Source organism: Hyla sarda, chromosome 12 (genome assembly GCF_029499605.1).
Source record: "Hyla sarda isolate aHylSar1 chromosome 12, aHylSar1.hap1, whole genome shotgun sequence".
Lineage (NCBI taxonomy): Eukaryota > Metazoa > Chordata > Amphibia > Anura > Hylidae > Hyla > Hyla sarda.
Window position 1 is genome coordinate 9896249 of NC_079200.1, and position 24051 is coordinate 9920299.

General features: G+C 47.2%; 1 protein-coding gene across 2 annotated transcripts in view; it reads left to right on the top strand.

Moving 5' to 3' along the window:
- The first annotated feature begins 2842 nt into the window (after positions 1-2842).
- Positions 2843-24051, top strand: part of NAGLU (N-acetyl-alpha-glucosaminidase) — a 37355-nt gene continuing 16146 nt past the window's right edge. For both annotated transcript variants that reach the window (XR_008849214.1, XM_056547978.1), the window contains exons 1-2: positions 2843-3511; positions 17163-17310. Coding sequence is in view for 1 of the 2 variants with exons in the window: in XM_056547978.1 (XP_056403953.1) it covers positions 3102-3511; positions 17163-17310 (558 nt within the window). In the remaining variant the exon portion in view is untranslated. The remainder of the gene's footprint in view (positions 3512-17162; positions 17311-24051) is intronic.

A 24051-nucleotide genomic window follows, 5' to 3' on the forward strand; every position in this document is an offset into this window, starting at 1 on the left:
AGGTATTAGCAGTGGAGAGGAAAGTGCTCATGGGTGTATAGGGAGAGGTATTAGCAGTAGAGGAAAGTGCGCATGAGTGTATATGGAGAGGTATTAGCAGTAGATGGAGTTGCTCGTGGGTATATAGGGAGATGTATTAGCAGTAGAGAGGAAAGTGCTCATGGGTGTCCCTTCTGGTGGTCTAAGGGAAGTGTGTGTGGCATTCTGGTTCCACACCTCTCTGCAGCCCTCGGCTTTGGCTGAGATGCCATCAGTATACGGCTCCTTGGCTGACACCTTGGTTAACGCCTAGGTTTATGTCGGGAGCACTTGTTGTCCCTTAGTGGTTTAGCCTAAAAGGGAAATCGAATCTGGACCCACGCAGGTGCCTTCTGGCCCAGAGGGAAAGGGTTTGTTTGAGGGCCTCTTTCTCTTTTCAGAGAAGGGCTTGTGATGGACCTCATCGTCGTGTTCTCAGTAGTTCCTGAGACAGAATTGATGTACACACAGAGTGGTTGGGGTGTACCAGGGTGTTCGTGGGTTGCCCCAACAGCTACCCGACAACTTCCCTGAATTGACTTGGCCATGAGGCCTGGGTAGGGTAAGAGACGAGGTACAGGTGCAGCAGGATAGTGATCCTGGTGTGTTGGAACTCATTGGGTGGTGGTAAATCTAGTGACTGGAGCCGCGGGTATGTATCCTCCTTTATCTCACGTTCACCCTTCTTGGCACTTACCTCTTGTTTCCCGGCCTTCTGGCTGCTGGAAGTTTTATAGATCTGGCCATGTGTCCTGGCTGTACTCAGTGTGCACATCACTTTATTTTTGTCACGGTGCCACTTTTATGTAATGTTTGTTCACCAGGATCGGTCAGAGTGTTGTCTAGGGGAGATGATTGTGGCCATTAGGTTCCTCACCTCCCTGCAGACCTGGGTCCCTTTTAATGGATGCCAACTAAGTTGACACTTGGGAAGGCCCAGGGGTCAAGTCCTGGGGAAAAAAAGTGCAGGAACTCACCCAAGATTTCCACTCAAGGGCTGATCCTGCAGGACTCCTGCTGATGGGAACGGTATTCCTGCTGTGGAAAAAATGCAGGAACTCAGTTCCCACACATTCCTACAGGACTTGAGCCCTGGGAAGGCCCATATTGATGCTGGAATCAAGTTGGTTTTTAGCCCATGGAAAAATACCTATCGGAAACAAAAACCCACGTAGAAAACTCCACGCTTAGTAAATGAGGGCCACTGACTTTAAAGGGGTATTCCACCACTAGACATCTTATCCCCTATCCAAAGGAGAGGGAATAAGATGTCTGACCATGGGGGGGTCCCGCTGTTGGGCAGTGGTCGTGACGTCACACTACGCCCCCCCTTGTGACGTCATGCCACGCCCCCTCCATGCATGTTTATGGGAGGGGTCGTGATGGCCGTCACACCCCCTACCATAGACATGCATGGAGGGGGCATGGCATAACATCACAAAGATGCGCAGAAATGGCGGGGGTCCGTTGGATAGGGGATAAGATGTCTAGGGGCAGAGTACCCCCTTAAAACAAGCCTCATATGAGTCTGTAGGTGGGAAATTGAAGGGGTACTCCAGTGCTACAGCGTTCTGAACATTTTGTTCAGAACCCTCGGAGCCGGAGGTCGTGACATCACAGCCACGCTCCCTCGTGATGTCACCTCACCCCCCCTCCATTCATGTCTATGGGAGGGGGCGTGTCGGCCGACACTCCCCCTCCCATAGACATGAATGGAGGGGACGTGCCGTGACGTCACGACCACTGCCGCAGGAACCCGGCGTTTGTTTAGAACGCCCGATGCTGCGGGAGATCGCGGAGTGCCCCAGCAGTGGGACCCCCAAGAACAGACATCATCTTATCCTGTATCATTTGGATAGGGGACAAGATGTCTGGCAGGGGAGTACCCCTTTAAGTGTTATGGCTCTTAGAAGGTAAGGAGGAGAAAAAAAAGTGCAAGAATGAAAAATCCCTGCGCCCTCAAGGGGATAAAAAGTGGGCACATCATCATACATGGCGACCAAAGCGACATGCGTAAAAACGTGCGCCCTGATAATCCATGACCCCAAAGTTTCAAAGGGCTATTCTGGCTAAAGACATCTTATCTCCTATCCAAAGGATACGGGATAAGATGTCTGATCGCTGGGACCCCCGTGCAGCACCCGCATTATATGCCGGACTGCTGCTCCAGTCGCGCCACTCCCCCATGTGCCGTCATGCCACGCCTCCTCCATTCATGTCTATGGGAGGGGGCGTGACGGCCGTCACGCCCCCTCCCATAGACATGAATGGAGGGGGCGTGGTGTGACGTCAAGAAGGGGAGTGGCGTGACGTCACGTCTCAAATCCCTGAAACATAGAGGTTTCAGAGACTGGAGCAGCAGCCCAGTATATGATGCGGGTGCTGCACGGAGATCACGGGGGGTCCCATCGGCGAGACCCCTGCGATCAGACATCTTATCCTTTGGATAGGGTATAAGATGTCTTTGGCCGGAATACCCGGAATACCCCTTTAATGTATTTGTATTCAAAGTATCATAACGCTGGAAGACTGAGACGTCACCCCCCCCCCCCCTCCCTCCACCCCCACTACCCCCTTCGGCTCTGACAGTCTTAATTGGTAAAGAAATATCTCCAAGGATTGCAAAACCCCCCTCCAGACCCTGTCACTAACAAGAAGCAGCCCCCCTCGCATTGTTGTCCCAGCCGACTGTTCAAACAGTCCCCTTCGCTGAATGTAACACTTCAAGAACCAATCAGAAGTATCCAGCAGCCAATGCCACAGCCTGTGACAGTCCACCAATGGCACCATCCCGCACGAGGCCAATGAGGCCCCAGGTCTCATGTTACCACATTAAGGAAATGTAAAAGACTCTCTCAGCTGAAATGTACGTCTGTAGAGAGTCTCAGCAGTAATCCGCACTTGTACCTGCTCAACTCCTTCTACCCACTTAACCCTTCTTACAAATATTTCCATGCAAACGCCTACTGGGTGTAGATACGATGGGTGACGTGAACAAGATTTAAGGAAGAACTCTTATGCACTTTGCAGGTGGACGTCATTGACCCTTATTCTTAAATGAACCATTGACTGCAGACACAAGGATGAGAGCGGCCGGGCTAGCCCTGATCCTCCTGTCCTCTCTCGGCGCGGTGGTTTCAGGAAAAGTTTTCCAGACTTTGTCCCACCTGAAGGCACAGTACAGGGACTCGGTGCAGACCGCCGCTGTCCAGGATCTTCTTCACCGGCTGATTAGTGCCCGTGCCGATGAGTTTGTGGTCACCGTGAACAGCTCCTTGGCTGGAATAGACGGTCTGGACACTTACGAGCTGAGCTCGGTGCCGGGGGGTAAAGTAGCCGTGGTGGGCAGCACTGGGGTGGCAGCCGCCACGGGGTGCTACAACTATTTAAAGTACTTCTGTGGTTGCCACATTTCATGGTCAGGAGTCCAGCTGCGAGTGCCGTCACCACTACCTCGAGTGCCTTCAACTATCACGGTGAAGACACCAAACAGGTAAGGAATGTACGAGCATAGCTATGTCCTCGGAAAACAATATGGACAATCCCGATGGGGGGGCTCACTCACAAAGTCAAATTATAGTTCCATGTAAGGTGTGTGTGTATATATATATATATATATATATATATATATATATATGTTAGAGAACACAAGCTAGAGGGCACTGCTGTGGAGAAAGACCAATTATGTCAGCATGTACTGTGGAGGATAGCGTTCTGTCACTGTGGCAACGCGGAGTCCTGATGCCTGTGGGTCCGGAGGTGCTGGGAACCAAGAAACCCGAAGTCACTCAATAGCATACATAGAAAGACAAAAAGGTCCCCGCACTCACCGCAAGGAAACAGCAGACCGACTTCTATGGCATCTTGGACAGATCCGAATCAGGCTGACAGCAGGGCGTTCAGAGTGGAGGTGACTGCCGGCAAAGTTTCGCGCAGATCTGCGCGAAACTTTGCTGGCAGTCGCCTCCACTCTGAGCGCCCTGCTGTCAGCCTGATTCGGATCTGTCCAAGATGCCATAGAAGTCGGTCTGCTGTTTCCTCGCGGTGAGTGCGGGTACCTTTTTGTCTCTCTATGTATACATATATATATATATATATATATATATATATATATATATATATAGTAAATTTGAGTAGCCGTATTAGTCCAGTGATGTAGATGCCGATCGAAAAATTTGGCAAGATCTTGTAATAACCTTTCTTACTGGACTAACAGAATTTTGTAGAGAAGCTTTCGGGATTCCTCCCTTTATCAAGTCCAAAGCAAATCTAAGCTCCCAAGTAGAAGACACAGGTTACATCTTACAGATATGCAGGGGTTAAGACAATAGATGTGGAGAATTCACACTAAGATAGGCCATAAATTATCCAGCTATAGGAACATAGACTACATAGATAAGAATGAGAAAAAGGGGGGAGGGATGGAGGGGAGATAAAAAAAAAGTTGCAGTATCTTGTAATAACCTTTTTTATTGGACTGACAGTATATTGTAGAGACCAATAATAAAGAGATTACAAGATACGACAACATCCTATGATTTTGCATCACTGGACTAATCCGGCTTCTCCTCATTACATTTGTTTGGCTGACAGCCGTCTCTTCAGATCTTCTCATACATATGAACGTTCTCCAAGGCTCAAGGTCTTGTGAATGGGCAAAGGAGGAGTAAGTCAGTGACCGACAGCTCTGGCAGGGGCACATCTCTATTAGACTAGAGGAGTGGGGCAGTTTATACCCAGCATGCTCGATCCTTCTCTCCTCCAGCACCATCAGTCTCAGGAGGCCACCATACACATTGGACAGCCATCCATTCCTACCAGGGAAGAGAAGGATCGGACATGTTGTACTGCAGCTGCCTGATCCTATTATTCTCATAGAGAGATGCCTCCACCAGAACTGTCTCGCAGCTCTCTCTTCTGATCTTCCCATGTGATGTCCCAGTACGGGATACAGTACTTAGGCCCTGTCAGGGTGAGTCCCCCTATGTCCTAGAGACCCTCCTGCAGTGTCTCCCCCCATAGTAATATATATAGTGTTATGTGTGTTATGTATAAAGGACCTTTAAGGAGATAGTCACATGATAATGTGTTCACCTGAAGTGTTTGTTACCCAGAGAGCACCAGCTAACCAGGTGACCTGCAGCTCGACCTATAGGCTTCTGGCTCAGCCCCCCTTTATAAGAGGGGCAGCCATTACAATCTCTCTCTCTTTCTGCTGAGGTACAGTAAAGACCAGACGTCTCAGAGCCAGTGTCCAGCACATCTGGAGGCCTCAGGCCACCTACAGCCACATGTCAGTAAGTCAGGTCATCTCTGTCTGCTGTCACTACCTACAGTCAAGTCAAGTCTATAGTCAAGTCTATTATAGTCAGCGTGGCTGAGCTAAAGTCTATCAAAGTCACTACAAGTCCCAGCAATCTGCGAGGTCCTTCTGTGTTACTGGCCACCTCTCTGGGATCCTGGCCTAGCTTAAAGTGTACAGCGCTATGGAATCTGTGTGCGCTATATAAATAAAGAATTATTATGACTGGTGATCTGTGTAAGGTTATCTAGGTTTTTGTTATTCCTCTTTAGCCTACAAAATATTCTATCACATTACTTTCTATAAATACACTTAGAAGAGTCATACGAACGTTACTTCCTCATACTTGTTCAAAAGCTGCTTTGTTTTCCATAAGTCACTTTCATGTCTATAAGGAAACATAGAAACATAGAAACATAGAATGTGTCGGCAGATAAGAACCATTTCACCCATCTAGTCTGCCCAATAATCTGAGTCCTATCAATAGTCCCTGACTCTATCTTATATGGAGGATAGCCTTATGCTTATCTCTATCTTATATGAAGGATAGCCTTATGCTTATCTCTATCTTATATGAAGGATAGCCTTATACCCATTCCTATCTTATATGAAGGATAGCCTTATACCCATTCCTATCTTATATGAAGGATAGCCTTATACCCATTCCTATCTTATATGAAGGATAGCCTTATACCTATCCCTATCTTATATGAAGGATAGCCTTATACCCATTCCTATCTTATATGAAGGATAGCCTTATACCTATCCCTATCTTATATGAAGGATAACCTTATACCTATCCCTATCTTATATGAAGGATAGCCTTATGCCTATCTATATCTTATATGAAGGATAGCCTTATACCTATCTCTATCTTATATGAAGGATAGCCTTATACCTATCTCTATCTTATATGAAGGATAGCCTTATACCTATCTCTATCTTATATGAAGGATAGCCTTATGCTTATCCCTATCTTATATGAAGGATTGCCTTATGCTTATTCCTATCTTATATGAAGGATTGCCTTATGCTTATTCCTATCTTATATGAAGGATAGCCTTATGCTTATCCCTATCTTATATGAAGGATAGCCTTATGCTTATCCGTATCTTATATGAAGGATAGCCTTATGCTTATCCGTATCTTATATGAAGGATTGCCTTATGCTTATCCGTATCTTATATGAAGGATAGCCTTATACCTATCTCTATCTTATATGAAGGATAGCCTTATACCTATCCCTATCTTATGTGAAGGATAGCCTTATGCCTATTCCTATCTTATATGAAGGATAGCCTTATGTCTATCCCTATCTTATATGAAGGATAGCCTTATGCTTATCCCTATCTTATATGAAGGATAGCCTTATGCTTATCCCATGCATGTTTAAAATCCTTCACTGTATTTGCAGCGACCACTTCTGCAGGAAGGCTATTCCATGTATCCACTACTCTCTCAGTAAAGAAATACTTCCTGACATTACTGCAGAAACCTTTCCCCTCTAATTTAATACTATGTCCTCTATATAACACTATGTCCTCTATATAACACTATGTCCTCTATATAACACTATGTCCTCTATATATAACACCATGTCCTCTATATATAACACTATGTCCTCTATATATAACACTATATCCTCTATATAACGCCATGTCCTCTATATAACACCATGTCCTCTATATATAACACTATGTCCTCTATATATAACACTATGTCCTCTATATAACACCATGTCCTCTATATAACACTATGTCCTCTATATATAACACTATGTCCTCTATATAACACCATGTCCTCTATATAACACTATGTCCTCTATATATAACACTATGTCCTCTATATAACACCATGTCCTCTATATAACACTATGTCCTCTATATATAACACTATGTCCTCTATATAACACCATGTCCTCTATATAACACTATGTCCTCTATATATAACACTATGTCCTCTATATATATAACACTATGTCCTCTATATATAACACTATGTCATCTATATATAACACTATGTCCTCTATATACCACCATGTCCTCTATATAACACTATGTCCTCTATATATAACACTATGTCCTCTTGTGGTAGTTTTTCTTCTTTTAAATCTCCGCTCCTCCTTTCCCGTGTTGATTCCCTTTATGTATATAAAAGTCTCTATCATATCCCCCTGTCTCTTCTTTCTTCTATACATGTTAAGGTCCTTTAATCTTTCCTGATAAGTTTTATCCTGCAATCCATGTACTAGTTTAGTATCTTCTCTAAACTCTCTCTAGAGTATCTATATCCTTCTGGAGATACGGCCTCCAGTACTGCGCACAATACTCCAAGTGAGGTCTCACCAGTGTTCTGTACTGCGGCATGAGCACTTCTCTCCCTACTGATTATACCTCTCCCTATACATCCATGAGCACTTCTCTCTACTGATTATACCTCTCTCTTTACATCCATGAGCACTTCTTTCTTTCTACTGCTTATAGATTTCTCTATACATCCATGAGCACTTCTCGGTTTCTACTGCTTATACCTCTCTCTTTACATCCATGAGCACTTCTCTCTTTCTACTGCTTATAGATTTCTCTATACACCCAGGAGCACTTCTCTCTTTCTACTGCTTATAGATTTCTCTATACATCCATGAGCACTTCTCTGTTTCTACTGCTTATACCTCTCTCTTTACACCCATGAGCACTTCTCTCTTTCTCCTGCTTATACCTCTCTCTATACACCCATGAGCACTTCTCTCTTTCTACTGCTTATAGATTTCTCTATACATCCATGAGCACTTCTCTCTCTATACCGCTTATACCTCTCCCTATACATCCATGAGCACTTCTCTCTTTCTACTGCTTATACCTCTCCCTATACACCCAATGGCACTTCTCTCTTTCTACTGCTTATAGATTTCTCTATACACCCATGAGCACTTCTCTCTCTACTGCTTATACCTCTCCCTATACATCCATGAGCTCTTCTCTCTTTCTACTGCTTATACCTCTCCCTATACATCCAAGCATTCTACTAGCGTTTCCTTCTGCTCTATTACATTGTTTTCCTACCTTTAAGTCTTCTGTAATAATTTTTCCTAAATCCCTCTCCTCAGATACTGAGGTCAGGACTGTGTCACATGTTCTATATTCTGCCCGAGGGTTTTTACGCCCCAGGTTCATTATCTTGCACTTATCCCCATTAACATCCAGCGTCCAGAGTTCTGACCATTCTTCTAGTTTTCCTAAATCCTTTTCCATTTGGCGGATCCTCCAGGAACATCAACCCTGTTACATATCTTTGTGTCATCAGCAAAAAGACCAAAACCATCGAGACCTTTTGCGATATCACTAATGAAGATATTAAACAATATTGGTCCCAGTACAGATCCCTGAGGCCCCCACTGGTGACAAGACCGCGCTCTGAATATTCTCCATTGACTACAACCCTCTGTTGTCCCTCAGCCACTGCCTAATCCACTCAACAATATGGAGTCCAAGCTCAATGACTGCAGTTTATTGATAAGTAGAGTTATTATGGACAAGAGACTGACTGCTGTGGGCCCCCCGATCTTAAAAAGAGGGGGCACCAGATGTCATTGTTGATGGAGAGATGACCACACGTGCAGATGTCCCCGTAGTCCCGAGTAACCATCAGCAGCCCGTGACATGTACTAGTAAAATAAAGTGCCCCATGTGGACTCCTAAATACATTCATTCTTCTGAATTAAGACTTCGCGGGGGTCATTGACTGAATTACAGATGTGCCGCTATAATGCTGCAAGAAGCTAAAGAGAGTCCCCCGGGGGGCGAATAGTGTTACATCTAATGGAAAGCAGATTCTAGAACATCGCTATTGTGTACACTAAAGCTTCTGAGTGACATAAAATTAGGGACTGGCCAGGGACGGGCACAGGTTGACTAGAAAGGGGGCTTGAGCCCCGGCCCTTTTGATGTTCCTCCTATAAGTGCCCTGGGGCTGGTCTGGCATCATTATGTGGGCATTTATTTAAATAATAATAAGTGCCCTTTTTCAGTTCCTGCCCCCCCCCCCCCCCCCCAAAAAAAAAAAAAAAAACATTTGGTAGAAAAAAATTAAAAGTCCAAAATTTAATTAGTCCATATTAAAACCAAAAACCAAAAACACCCTGTGTGGATAAAACCCCTACGCTAGGCAGCCCAGTCTGATACGTAGCAAGTTCTTGCCATGTGGGGGTCCTTTTTTTTGGGCAGGGTTGCGAAACTAGGACTTTCACTTACACAGGGACATGTCAAAAGTTTTGACTGGCGCTCATTGCCGATACCCATACCGGCTTACAAACCAGCCCCGTAGGCACATACCGATCAAGAAAACGAGCCGGGAGAAGTGATCTTTGTCTTATTGCTCCATTATAGGTCTATACAACAGCGAGGTCACCACGAGCCGTAATACCGAGCGCTTCTCCCGGATTGTTCTGCTGATTGGTGAAGGTCTCAGCACTGAGACCCAGACTGGTCAGAACTTTTGATATGTCCCTTTGAAGGTGACAGTACCCATTTAACACCCCAAAAATTTAATTGAAGTGGAGCTGTCACTTAGAAAACTTTTGACCCGCCACACAGACATCTCAAACAATCGGATTAGTCGTGGTCTCGATATTGAGACTCCCACCAATTTTTAGATATAGCAGGGCAAAAATTCTGAGGTAACAGGAATTTGCGTGGCACTGACCTTAAAGGGGTACTCCGGTGAAAACCTTTTTTAATTTAAATCAACTGGTGGCAGAAAGTTAAACATATTTGTAAATTACTTCTATTAAAAAATCTTAATCCTTCCTGTACTCATTAGCTGCTGAATACTACAGAGGAAATTCTTTTCTTTTTGGAATGTTCTCTGATGACATCATGAGCACAGTTCTCTCTGCTGACGTTATTATAATAATAATAATAACGCTTTATTTATTGTTGTCCTTAGTGGGATTTGAACCCAAGTCCCCAGCACTGCAAGGCAGCAGTGCTAACCACTAAGCCACCATGCTGCCCTTAGCATACATCTGCCATGCTTGGTTGCTAAAATGGACAGAGATGTCAGCAGAGAGCACTGTGTTCATGATGTCATCAGTGTTCCAAAAAGAAAGGAATTTCCTCTGTAGCATTCAGCAGCTAATAAGTACTGGAAGGATTAAGATTTTGTAATAGAAGTAATTAGCAAATATGTTTAACTTTCTGGCACCAGTTGATTTAAAAGAAAAAAGTTTTCCACCGGAGTACCCCTTTAACGGAGACAATACAGGTGCGGTGACTTGAGATAAGATTCTTTATTAACCAAGATGCAACGCGTTTCCCTGTGCAAGCGCAGCTTCCTCAGGGATACCAAGTACAAGCAAGCAGGCTCCCTACCACTGTAGGTAGCCCACGGGCCCGCTCATATCTGTGACATACCGGACACCTAAACGCACCCTAAAGGGACTGGAAGTTGCCCTCAGGAAACTAGCCAGTCTGGTATTTGTTACATATCATGTACTGTTTCTAAATTATTTATACCATGCTGTGATGGACCTGATTTAAGAATTTAAAGGGGCACTCCACTGGAAAACATTTTCTTTTAAATCAACTGGTGCCAGAAAGTTAAACAGATTTGTAAATTATTTCGATATAAAAATCTTAATGCTTTCAGTACTTATGAGCTGCTGTATGCTCCACAGGAAGTTCTTTTTTTTTATTTCCTTTCTGTCTGACCACAGTGCTCTCTGCTGACACCTCTGTCCATGTCAGGAACTGTCCAGAGAAGGATAGGTTTGCTATGGGGATTTGCTTCTACTCTGGACAGTTCCGGAAATGAACAGAGGTGTCAGCAGAGAGCACTGTGGTCAGACAGAAAAGAAATTGAAAAAGAAAATAACTTCCTGTAGTATACAGCTGCTGATAAGTACTGGAAGGATTAAGATTTTTTTTAATAGAAATACTTTACAAATCCGTTTAACTTTCTAGCACCAGTTGATTTAAAAGAAAATGTTTTCCAGGGGAGTACCCCTTTAATCTTTAGTGTCTGTCTATAGGTGATTGATTGATTGAAGCACTATGCATATCTACTAAAACAGTATAGTCGGACCCCATGGCTTCGCTGTATCTTTGATTATTCTGACGTTTGACTCATCAGACTAGATGTCAAGGAGATAATTGATTGTACCACTACTATTGTTCCCCTGAGGAAGCTGCTTTATGCAGTGGAAACGCGTTTGGCTATTTACATAATTGGTGCAACTGGCATCAGATCATATCTGTATATTTTATTGGGTCACAGAATTGGTGTATTTTAGCCAAAAACAAGTAAAAGTTACGTTTTAGAGCACTTCCTATGGCCATTCCCAGGGCTCAAGTCCTGCAGGAACGCGTGGGAACTGAGTTCCTGCATTTTTTTCACAGCAGTAACACCCATTAGCTGGAGTCCTGCACCAGCCCTTGAATGGAAATCTTGGGTTAGTCCATACACTTTATTCCTCAGGACTTGACCCCTGACTATCCCCCCCCCCCCCCCCCTTTTTGACAAGTACAAGCAATGATCAGGTTATATACAACGGAATTAACCCTTACTTATCAACAGCAAGACACTTGTAAATTAATATGTATATATAAGTAGAAAAATAAAATACACATATACAAAATTCCTTCTTAAAGTAAAAATAAATATAAAGTTATAGATGCTAATTATAACCAATATATGTTACAAAAAAACAGACAAATATAAAAGCTATGATCTTTGTAATATATATTGATTATAATTAGTACATATATATATATATATATATATATATATATATATATATATATATAAAACTTTATATTTACTTTTACTTTAAGAAGGAATTTTGAGTATGTGTATTTTATTTTTATATTTATATATACATATTATTTACAAGTGTCTTGCTGTTGATATGCAAGGGTTAATCCCGTGGTATATAACCTTATCATTGCTTGTACTTGCTATGCCTGAGGGACTTTTTATAATCATCATTACGTGTTGTCCATTGTTGTGTATGTCGGCACATAACCGGAGCTGGTAAGCGACCATCTGCCACGCAATTCTCCGGACCCATGTTTCTGAACCAGAGTTCCTCCAGCTGTTGCAAAACTACAACTCCCAGCATGCCCGGACAGCCAACGGCTGTCCGGGCATGCTGAGAGTTGTAGTTTTGCAACAGCTGGAGGCACCCTGGTTGGCGATGGCTGTCCGGGAATGCTGGGAGTTGTAGTTTTGCAACAGTACTGGTTATGAGATCTCTGCTGGGACTGGTTTGGGGACCTCTGCTGGGACTGGGTTGGAGACCTCTGCTTGGACTGGGTTGGGGACCTCTGCTGGGACTGGGTTGGGGACCTCTGCTGGGACTGGGTTAGGGACCTCTGCTGGGACTGAGTTGGGGACCTCTGCTGGGACTGAGTTGGAGACCTCTGCTGGGACTGGGTTGAGGACCTCTGCTGGAACTGGGTTGGGGACCTCTGCTGGGACTGAGTTTGGAGACCTCTACTGGGACTTGGTTGGAGACCTCTGCTGGGACTGGGTTGGGGACCTCTGCTGGGACTGGGTTGGGGACCTCTGTTGGGACTAGGTTGGGGGACCTCTGTTGGGACTGGGTTGGAGACCTCTGCTAGGACTGGGTTGGGGACCTCTGCTGGGACTGGGATGAAGACCTCTGCTGGGACTGGGTTGGGGACCTCTGTTGGGACTGGGTTGGGGACCTCTGCTGGCACTGGGTTGGGGACCGCTTTCCTGGACTGGGTTGGAGACCTCTGCTGGGACTGGGTTGGAGACCTCTGCAGGGACTGGGTTGGGGACGTCTGCTGGAACTGGGTTGGGGACCTCTGCAGGGACTGGGTTGGAGACCTCTGCAGGGACTTGGTTGGAGACCTCTGCAGGGACTTGGTTGGGGACCTCTGCAGGGACTGGGTTGGAGACCTCTGCAGGGACTGGGTTGGAGACCTCTGCAGGGACTGGGTTGGGGACCTCTGCAGGGACGGCTTTGGGGACCTCTGCTAGGACTGGGTTGGGGACCTCTGCTGGGACTTGGTTGGGGACCACTGCTGGGATTGGGTTGGAGACCCCTGTTGGGACTGGGTTGGGGACCTCTGCTAGGACTGGGTGGGGGACCTCTGCTGGGACTGGGTTAGGGACCTCTGCTGGGACTGGGTTGGGGACCTCTGCTAGGACTGGGTTAGGGACCTCTGCTGGGACTGGGTTGGGGACCTCTGCTAGGACTGGGTGGGGGACCTCTGCTGGGACTGGGTTAGGGACCTCTGCTGGGACTGGGTTAGGGACCTCTGCTGGGACTGGGATGGGGACCTCTGCTGGGACTGGGTTAGGTACCTCTGCTGGGACTGGGTTGGGGACCTCTGCTGGGACTGGGTTGCAGACCTCTGCTGGAACTGGGTTGGAGACCGCTGCTGGGACTGGGTTGGGGACCTCTGCTGGGTTGAGGACTGGTTTGGGGAAGCTCCATAGAGAATGAATGGCCCGCTGGTCGGTCGGACCTCCACTGATCACCTTGTAATCCCTTATTCTGATAATTGGGGAAAATATTTTCTTTTGGACATAAAGTCCTATTCCTCCGAGTATATGGAGCTCACATCAAGCCTAAAATTCACGTTCTAGTAATGGGACATCTGGAAGTGTTAGCTGTAACTTCCTGGCCTCCCGCTGGTCATTAGACCTCGGCGTCTTTGAAGGATTTTATTGACATCTGGAGACAGATATCGCCTCTCGACAAACCTTGGTTTAACTCTTTAGAGTCACAAAACATGAAAGGGAATAATATTCCAAACAATTCCACCCTCCTCCCTAGGGATAGATGGACGCTGCCAGCAAATTTTCATAAAATCAAAAGAAAAAAATACTATTTTATTTAACTATGTACGACAGGTTTCCGGGCCCGTTCTGGCCTCTTCATCAGGTGCGAGTGACATGGTACAGATTAAATACCTACAATCCAAGACATTACATTAATTAACATGAATTCATAATTATTTAATATAAGAAAATAAAAGAAAATAATACATTAAAACATTTATAATTAGAAAATAATAAGTAATAAATATTTAAAAAATAATAAATACAAAAATGCATATAAATATATATATATATATATATATATATATATATATATATAAAATATATAACTTATTATGTATATGCATTTTTTAATACATTTTTTAAACTAATGTTTTTCTAAATTGTTTATTTACATTTTGTGTTCTCACTTCCACATAAGTGTCTGACCAGGAGAGTTCTTCAGCATGCCCCGGCCCCTCTGCTGGGACTGGGTTAGGGACCTCTGCTGGGACTGAGTTGGGGACCTCTGCTGGGACTGAGTTGGAGACCTCTGCTGGGACTGGGTTGAGGACCTCTGCTGGAACTGGGTTGGGGACCTCTGCTGGGACTGAGTTTGGAGACCTCTACTGGGACTTGGTTGGAGACCTCTGCTGGGACTGGGTTGGGGACCTCTGCTGGGACTGGGTTGGGGACCTCTGTTGGGACTAGGTTGGGGGACCTCTGTTGGGACTGGGTTGGAGACCTCTGCTAGGACTGGGTTGGGGACCTCTGCTGGGACTGGGATGAAGACCTCTGCTGGGACTGGGTTGGGGACCTCTGTTGGGACTGGGTTGGGGACCTCTGCTGGCACTGGGTTGGGGACCGCTTTCCTGGACTGGGTTGGAGACCTCTGCTGGGACTGGGTTGGAGACCTCTGCAGGGACTGGGTTGGGGACGTCTGCTGGAACTGGGTTGGGGACCTCTGCAGGGACTGGGTTGGAGACCTCTGCAGGGACTTGGTTGGAGACCTCTGCAGGGACTGGGTTGGAGACCTCTGCAGGGACTGGGTTGGGGACCTCTGCAGGGACGGCTTTGGGGACCTCTGCTAGGACTGGGTTGGGGACCTCTGCTGGGACTTGGTTGGGGACCACTGCTGGGATTGGGTTGGAGACCCCTGTTGGGACTGGGTTGGGGACCTCTGCTAGGACTGGGTGGGGGACCTCTGCTGGGACTGGGTTAGGGACCTCTGCTGGGACTGGGTTGGGGACCTCTGCTAGGACTGGGTTAGGGACCTCTGCTGGGACTGGGTTGGGGACCTCTGCTAGGACTGGGTGGGGGACCTCTGCTGGGACTGGGTTAGGGACCTCTGCTGGGAGACTTTCCCAGTCCAGGAAAGCGGTCCCCAATCCCTGTTCATCTACTGAGTGTTCATCTTCCTCCTGCCTGTTCATCTCTTGAGTGTTCATCTTCCTCCTGTCTATTCATCTCCTGAGTGTTCATCTTCCTCCTGCCTGTTCATCTCTTGAGTGTTCATCTTCCTCTTGTCTCTTTATCTCCTGAGTGTTCATTTTTCTCATGCCTGTTCATCTCCTGAGTGTTCATCCTCCTCCTGCCTGTTCAGCTTCTTAGTGTTCATCTTCCCCGTCTGTTCATTTCCTTAGTGTTCATCTTCCTCCTGTCTGTTCATCTCCTGAGTGTTAATCTTCCTCCTGTCTCTTTATCTCCTGAGTGTTCATCTTCCCCCTGCCTGTTCATCTCCTGAGTGTTCATCTTCCCCCTGCCTGTTCATCTTCTGAGTGTTCATGCTCCTCCTGTCTGTTCATCTCCTGAGTGTTCATCTTCCTCCTGTCTGTTCATCTCCCGAGTGTTCATCTTCCTCCTGTCTCTTTATCTCCTAAGTGTTCATCTTCCTCCTGTCTGTTCATCTCCTGAGTGTTCATCTTCCTCCTGTCTCTTTATCTCCTGAGTGTTCATCTTCCTCCTGCCTGTTCATCTCCTGAGTGTTCATCTTCCTCCTGTCTGTTCATCTCCTGAGTGTTAATCTTCCTCCTGTCTCTTTATCTCCTGAGTGTTCATCTTCCCCCTGCCTGTTCAGCTTCTTAGTGTTCATCTTCCCCGTCTGTTCATTTCCTTAGTGTTCATCTTCCTCCTGTCTGTTCATCTCCTGAGTGTTAATCTTCCTCCTGTCTCTTTATCTCCTGAGTGTTCATCTTCCCCCTGCCTGTTCATCTCCTGAGTGTTCATCTTCCCCCTGCCTGTTCATCTTCTGAGTGTTCATGCTCCTCCTGTCTGTTCATCTCCTGAGTGTTCATCTTCCTCCTGTCTCTTTATCTCCTAAGTGTTCATCCTCCTCCTGTCTGTTCATCTCCTGAGTGTTCATCTTCCTCCTGTCTCTTTATCTCCTGAGTGTTCATCTTCCTCCTGCCTGTTCATCTCCTGAGTGTTCATCTTCCTCCTGTCTGTTCATCTCCTGAGTGTTAATCTTCCTCCTGTCTCTTTATCTCCTGAGTGTTCATCTTCCCCCTGCCTGTTCATCTCCTGAGTGTTCATCTTCCCCCTGCCTGTTCATCTTCTGAGTGTTCATGCTCCTCCTGTCTGTTCATCTCCTGAGTGTTCATCTTCCTACTGTCTGTTCATCTCCTGAGTGTTCGTCTTCCTCCTGTCTCTTTATCTCCTAAGTGTTCATCTTCCTCTTGTATGTTCATCTCCTGAGTGTTCATCTTCCTCCTGTCTCTTTATCTCCTGAGCGTTCATCTTCCTCCTGCCTGTTGATCTCCTGAGTGTTCATCTTCCCCGTCTGTTCATCTCCTGAGTGTTCATCTTCCCCCTGTCTGTTCATCTCCTGAGTGTTCATTTTCCCCTTGTCTGTTCCTCTCCTGAGTGTTCATCTTCCTCCTGCCTGTTCATCTCCTGAGTGTTCATCTTCCCCCTGTCTGTTCCTCTCCTGAGTGTTCATCTTCCCCTGTCTGTTCCTCTCCTGAGTGTTCATCTTCCCCCTGTCTGTTCATTTCCTGAGTGTTCATCTTCCCCCTGTCTGTTCTCCATCTGACGGACCTTTTTCTTCTTACAGGTTTCGATACTATCAGAATGTCTGCACCTCCAGTTACTCATTTGTGTGGTGGGACTGGGCCAGATGGGAGAAAGAGATTGACTGGATGGCGCTTAATGGAATCAACATGCCCCTCGCATTCACAGGCCAGGAGGCCATATGGCAGCGGGTAAGACCACCAGAATAAATCCTAAGCATTAGTATTATTATATGGTTTGTTATGACACAGAATGGCTGCTTGGTGCAGCTTTCCATAGATTGCACTGAGATTTGATATAAAATGAACCATAGATAGATAGATCTGAGATAGATAGATAGATATGAGATAGATATGAGATAGATAGATATGAGATTGATAGATATGAGATAGATAGATAGATAGATAGATACAGTGGGGATCAAAAGTTTGGGCACCCCAGGTAAAAATTAGTATTAATGTGCATAAAGAAGCCAAGGAAAGATGGAAAAATCTCCAAAAGGCATCAAATTACAGATTAGACATTCTTATAATATGTCAACAAAAGTTAGATTTTATTTCCATCATTTAGACTTTCAAAATAACAGAAAACAAAAAAATGGCGACTGCAAAAGTTTGGGCACCCTGCAGAATTTATAGCATGCACTGCCCCCTTTGCAAAGCTGAGACCTGCCAGTGTCATTGATTGTTCTCAATCATCATCTGAAAAGACCAAGTGATGTCAATCTCAAAGATTTTAAATGCCCAGACTCATCTGACCTTGCCCCAACAATCAACACCATGGGTTCTTCTAAGCAGTTGTCTAGAAATCTGAAACTGAAAATAGTTTACGCTCACAAAGCTGGAGAAGGCTATAAGAAGATAGCAAAACGTTTTCAGATGTCAATATCCTCTGTTCGGAATGTAATTAAGAAATGGCAGTCATCAGGAACAGTGGAAATGAAAGCAAGATCTGGAAGACTAAGAAAAATATCAGACAGAACAGCTCGCAGGATTGTGAGAAAAACAATTCAAAACCCACGTTTGACTGCACAATCCATCCAGAAAAATCTGGCAGACACTGGAGTTGTGGTACACTATTCCACTATAAAGAGATACTTGTACAAATATAGTCTTCATGGAAGAGTCATCAGAAGAAAACCTCTTCTACGTCCTCACCACAAAAATCAGCGTTTGAACTTTGCAAATGAACATATAGACAAGCCTGATGCATTTTGGAAACAAGTTCTGTGGACCAATGAAGTTAAAATTGAACTTTTTGGCCGGAATGAGCAAAGGTACGTTTGGAGAAGAAGGGGAACAGAACTTAATGAAAAGAACCTCTGTCCAACTGTTAAGCATGGGGGTGGATCAATCATGCTTTGGGGTTGTATTGCAGCCAGGGGAACAGGGAACATCTCACGAGTAGAAGGAAAAATGGATTCAATAAAATTTCAGAAAATTTTGGATGCTAACTTGATGCCATCTGTGAAAAAGCTGAAGTTAAAGAGAGGATGGCTTCTACAAATGGATAATTGTTACGCCGAGCGCTCCGGGTCCCCGCTCCTCCCCGGAGCGCTCGCTTCACTTCCTCCGCTGCAGCGCTCCGGTCACGTCCTCTGACCCGGGGCGCTGCGATCCTGCTGCCAGCCGGGATGCGATTCGCGATGCGGGTAGCGCCCGCTCGCGATGCGCACCCCGGCTTCCCTACCTGACTCGCTCCCCGTCTGTTCTGTCCCGGCGCGCGCGGCCCCGCTCCCTAGGGCGCGCGCGCGCCGGGTCTCTGCGATTTAAAGGGCCACTGCGCCGCTGATTGGCGCAGTGGTTCCAATTAGGGTTTTCACCTGTGCACTTCCCTATATTACCTCACTTCCCTTGCACTCCCTTGCCGGATCTTGTTGCCTTAGTGCCAGTGAAAGCGTTCCTTGTGTGTTCCTTGCCTGTGTTTCCAGACCTTCTGCCGTTGCCCCTGACTACGATCCTTGCTGCCTGCCCCGACCTTCTGCTACGTCCGACCTTGCTTCTGCCTACTCCCTTGTACCGCGCCTATCTTCAGCAGCCAGAGAGGTGAGCCGTTGCTAGTGGATACGACCTGGTCACTACCGCCGCAGCAAGACCATCCCGCTTTGCGGCGGGCTCTGGTGAAAACCAGTAGTGGCTTAGAACCGGTCCACTAGCACGGTCCACGCCAATCCCTCTCTGGCACAGAGGGTCCACTACCTGCCAGCCGGCATCGTGACAGTAGATCCGGCCATGGATCCCGCTGAAGTTCCTCTGCCAGTTGTCGCTGACCTCACCACGGTGGTCGCCCAGCAGTCACAACAGATAGCGCAACAAGGCCAACAGCTGTCTCAACTGACCGTTATGCTACAACAGTTGCTACCACAGCTTCAGCAGTCATCTCCTCCGCCAGCTCCTGCACCTCCTCCGCAGCGAGTGGCCGCTCCTGGGATACGCTTATCCTTGCCAGATAAATTTGATGGGGACTCTAAGTTTTGCCGTGGCTTTCTCTCCCAATGTTCCCTGCATCTGGAGATGATGTCGGACCTGTTTCCCACTGAAAGGTCTAAGGTGGCTTTCGTAGTCAGTCTTCTGTCCGGAAAAGCCCTGTCATGGGCCACACCGCTCTGGGACCGCAATGACCCCGTCACTGCCTCTGTACACTCCTTCTTCTCGGAAATCCGAAGTGTCTTTGAGGAACCTGCCCGAGCCTCTTCTGCTGAGACTGCCCTGTTGAACCTGGTCCAGGGTAATTCTTCCGTTGGCGAGTACGCCGTACAATTCCGTACACTTGCTTCAGAATTGTCCTGGAATAATGAGGCCCTCTGCGCGACCTTCAAAAAAGGCCTATCCAGCAACATTAAAGATGTTCTGGCCGCACGAGAAATTCCTGCTAATCTACATGAACTTATTCACCTAGCCACTCGCATTGACATGCGTTTTTCTGAAAGGCGTCAGGAACTCCGCCAAGATATGGACTCTGTTCGCACGAGGCGTTTCGTCTCCTCGGCTCCTCTCTCCTCTGGTCCCCTGCAATCTGTTCCTGTGCCCCCCGCCGTGGAGGCTATGCAGGTCGACCGGTCTCGCCTGACACCCCAAGAGAGGACACGACGCCGTATGGAGAACCTCTGCCTGTACTGTGCTAGTACCGAACACTTCCTGAGGGATTGTCCTATCCGTCCTCCCCGCCTGGAAAGACGTACGCTGACTCCGCACAAAGGTGAGACAGTCCTTGATGTCTACTCTGCTTCTCCACGTCTTACTGTGCCTGTGCGGTTGTCTGCCTCTGCCTTCTCCTTCTCTACAGTGGCTTTCTTGGACTCTGGATCTGCAGGAAATTTTATTTTGGCCTCTCTCGTCAACAGGTTCAACATCCCAGTGACCGGTCTCGCCAGACCCCTCTACATCAATTGTGTAAATAATGAAAGATTAGACTGTACCATACGTTTCCGCACGGAGCCCCTTCTTATGAGCATCGGATCTCATCATGAGAGGATTGAACTTTTGGTCCTCCCCAATTGCACCTCGGAGATTCTCCTTGGACTTCCCTGGCTTCAACTTCATTCCCCAACCCTGGATTGGTCCACTGGGGAGATCAAGAGTTGGGGGTCCTCTTGTTCCAAGAACTGTCTAAAACCGGTTCCCAGTAACCCTTGCCGTAACTCTGTGGTTCCTCCAGTAACCGGTCTCCCTAAGGCCTATATGGACTTCGCGGATGTTTTCTGCAAAAAACAAGCTGAGACTCTACCTCCTCACAGGCCTTATGATTGCCCTATCGACCTCCTCCCGGGTACTACTCCACCCCGGGGCAGAATTTATCCTCTCTCTGCCCCAGAGACTCTTGCCATGTCCGAATACGTCCAGGAGAATCTAAAAAAGGGCTTTATCCGTAAATCCTCCTCTCCTGCCGGAGCCGGATTTTTCTTTGTGTCCAAAAAAGATGGCTCCCTACGTCCTTGCATTGACTACCGCGGTCTTAATAAAATCACGGTTAAGAACCGCTACCCCTTACCCCTCATCTCTGAACTCTTTGATCGCCTCCAAGGTGCCCACATCTTCACTAAATTGGACTTAAGAGGCGCCTATAACCTCATCCGCATCAGAGAGGGGGACGAGTGGAAAACGGCATTTAACACCAGAGATGGACACTTTGAGTATCTGGTCATGCCCTTTGGACTGTGTAATGCCCCTGCCGTCTTCCAAGACTTTGTCAATGAAATTTTTCGTGATCTATTATACTCCTGTGTTGTGGTATATCTGGACGATATCCTAATTTTTTCTGCCAATCTAGAAGAACACCGCCAGCATGTCCGTATGGTTCTTCAGAGACTTCGTGACAACCAACTCTATGCCAAAATTGAGAAATGTCTGTTTGAATGCCAATCTCTTCCTTTTCTAGGATATTTGGTCTCTGGCCAGGGACTACAGATGGATCCAGACAAACTCTCTGCCGTCTTAAATTGGCCACGCCCCTCCGGACTCCGTGCTATCCAACGCTTTTTGGGGTTCGCCAATTATTACAGGCAATTTATTCCACATTTTTCTACCATTGTGGCTCCTATCGTGGCTTTAACCAAGAAAAATGCTGATCCCAAGTCCTGGCCTCCTCAAGCAGAAGACTCCTTTAAACGACTCAAGTCTGCCTTTTCTTCGGCTCCCGTGCTCTCCAGACCTGACCCTTCCAAACCCTTCCTATTGGAGGTTGATGCCTCCTCAGTAGGAGCTGGAGCTGTTCTTCTACAAAAAAATCCTTCCGGGCATGCTGTCACTTGTGGTTTTTTCTCTAGGACCTTCTCTCCAGCGGAGAGGAACTACTCCATCGGGGATCGAGAGCTTCTAGCCATTAAATTAGCACTTGAGGAATGGAGGCATCTGCTGGAGGGATCAAGATTTCCTGTTATTATCTACACCGACCACAAGAACCTCTCCTACCTCCAGTCGGCCCAACGGCTGAATCCTCGCCAGGCCCGGTGGTCTCTGTTCTTTGCCCGATTTAATTTTGAGATTCACTTTCGTCCTGCCGATAAGAACATTAGGGCCGATGCTCTCTCTCGTTCCTCGGATGCCTCAGAAGTTGATCTCCCTCCGCAACACATCATTCCACCTGACTGCCTGATCTCCACTTCTCCTGCCTCCATCAGGCAGACTCCTCCAGGAAAGACCTTTGTTTCTCCACGCCAACGCCTCGGAATCCTCAAATGGGGTCACTCCTCCCATCTCGCAGGTCATGCGGGCATCAAGAAATCTGTGCAACTCATCTCCCGCTTCTATTGGTGGCCGACTCTGGAGACGGATGTTGGGGACTTTGTGCGAGCCTGCACTATCTGTGCCCGGGATAAGACTCCTCGCCAGAAGCCCGCTGGTTTTCTTCATCCTCTGCCTGTCCCCGAACAGCCTTGGTCTCTGATTGGTATGGATTTTATTACTGATTTACCCCCTTCCCGTGGCAACACCGTTATTTGGGTGGTCGTTGATCGATTCTCCAAAATGGCACATTTCATCCCTCTTCCTGGTCTTCCTTCTGCGCCTCAGTTGGCTAAACAATTTTTTGTACACATTTTTCGTCTTCACGGGTTGCCTACGCAGATTGTCTCGGATAGAGGGGTCCAATTCGTGTCTAAATTCTGGAGGGCTCTCTGTAAACAACTCAAGATTAAATTAAATTTTTCCTCTGCATATCATCCCCAGTCCAATGGACAAGTAGAAAGAATTAACCAGATCCTGGGTGATTATTTGCGACATTTTGTTTCCTCCCGCCAGGATGACTGGGCAGATCTCCTTCCTTGGGCCGAATTTTCGTATAACTTCAGGGTCTCTGAATCTTCCTCCAAATCCCCATTTTTCGTGGTGTACGGCCGTCACCCTCTTCCCCCCCTCCCTACCCCCTTGCCCTCTGGTCTGCCCGCTGTGGATGAAATTTCTCGTGACCTTTCCATTATATGGAGAGAGACCCAAAATTCTCTTTTACAGGCTTCTTCACGCATGAAGAGGTTCGCGGATAAGAAGAGAAGAGCTCCCCCCGTTTTTTCCCCTGGAGACAAGGTATGGCTCTCCGCTAAATATGTCCGCTTCCGTGTCCCTAGCTACAAGTTGGGACCACGCTATCTTGGTCCTTTCAAAATTTTGTGTCAAATCAATCCTGTCTCTTATAAACTTCTTCTTCCTCCTTCTCTTCGTATCCCTAATGCCTTTCACGTCTCTCTTCTCAAACCACTCATCCTCAACCGTTTTTCTCCCAAATCTGTTCCTCCCACTCCTGTTTCCGGCTCCTCGGACGTCTTCTCGGTCAAGGAAATTTTGGCTGCCAAAAAGGTCAGAGGGAAAAATTTTTTTTTAGTTGACTGGGAGGGTTGTGGTCCTGAAGAGAGATCCTGGGAACCTGAGGACAACATCCTTGACAAAAGTCTGCTCCTCAGGTTCTCAGGCTCCAAGAAGAGGGGGAGACCCAAGGGGGGGGGTACTGTTACGCCGAGCGCTCCGGGTCCCCGCTCCTCCCCGGAGCGCTCGCTTCACTTCCTCCGCTGCAGCGCTCCGGTCACGTCCTCTGACCCGGGGCGCTGCGATCCTGCTGCCAGCCGGGATGCGATTCGCGATGCGGGTAGCGCCCGCTCGCGATGCGCACCCCGGCTTCCCTACCTGACTCGCTCCCCGTCTGTTCTGTCCCGGCGCGCGCGGCCCCGCTCCCTAGGGCGCGCGCGCGCCGGGTCTCTGCGATTTAAAGGGCCACTGCGCCGCTGATTGGCGCAGTGGTTCCAATTAGGGTTTTCACCTGTGCACTTCCCTATATTACCTCACTTCCCTTGCACTCCCTTGCCGGATCTTGTTGCCTTAGTGCCAGTGAAAGCGTTCCTTGTGTGTTCCTTGCCTGTGTTTCCAGACCTTCTGCCGTTGCCCCTGACTACGATCCTTGCTGCCTGCCCCGACCTTCTGCTACGTCCGACCTTGCTTCTGCCT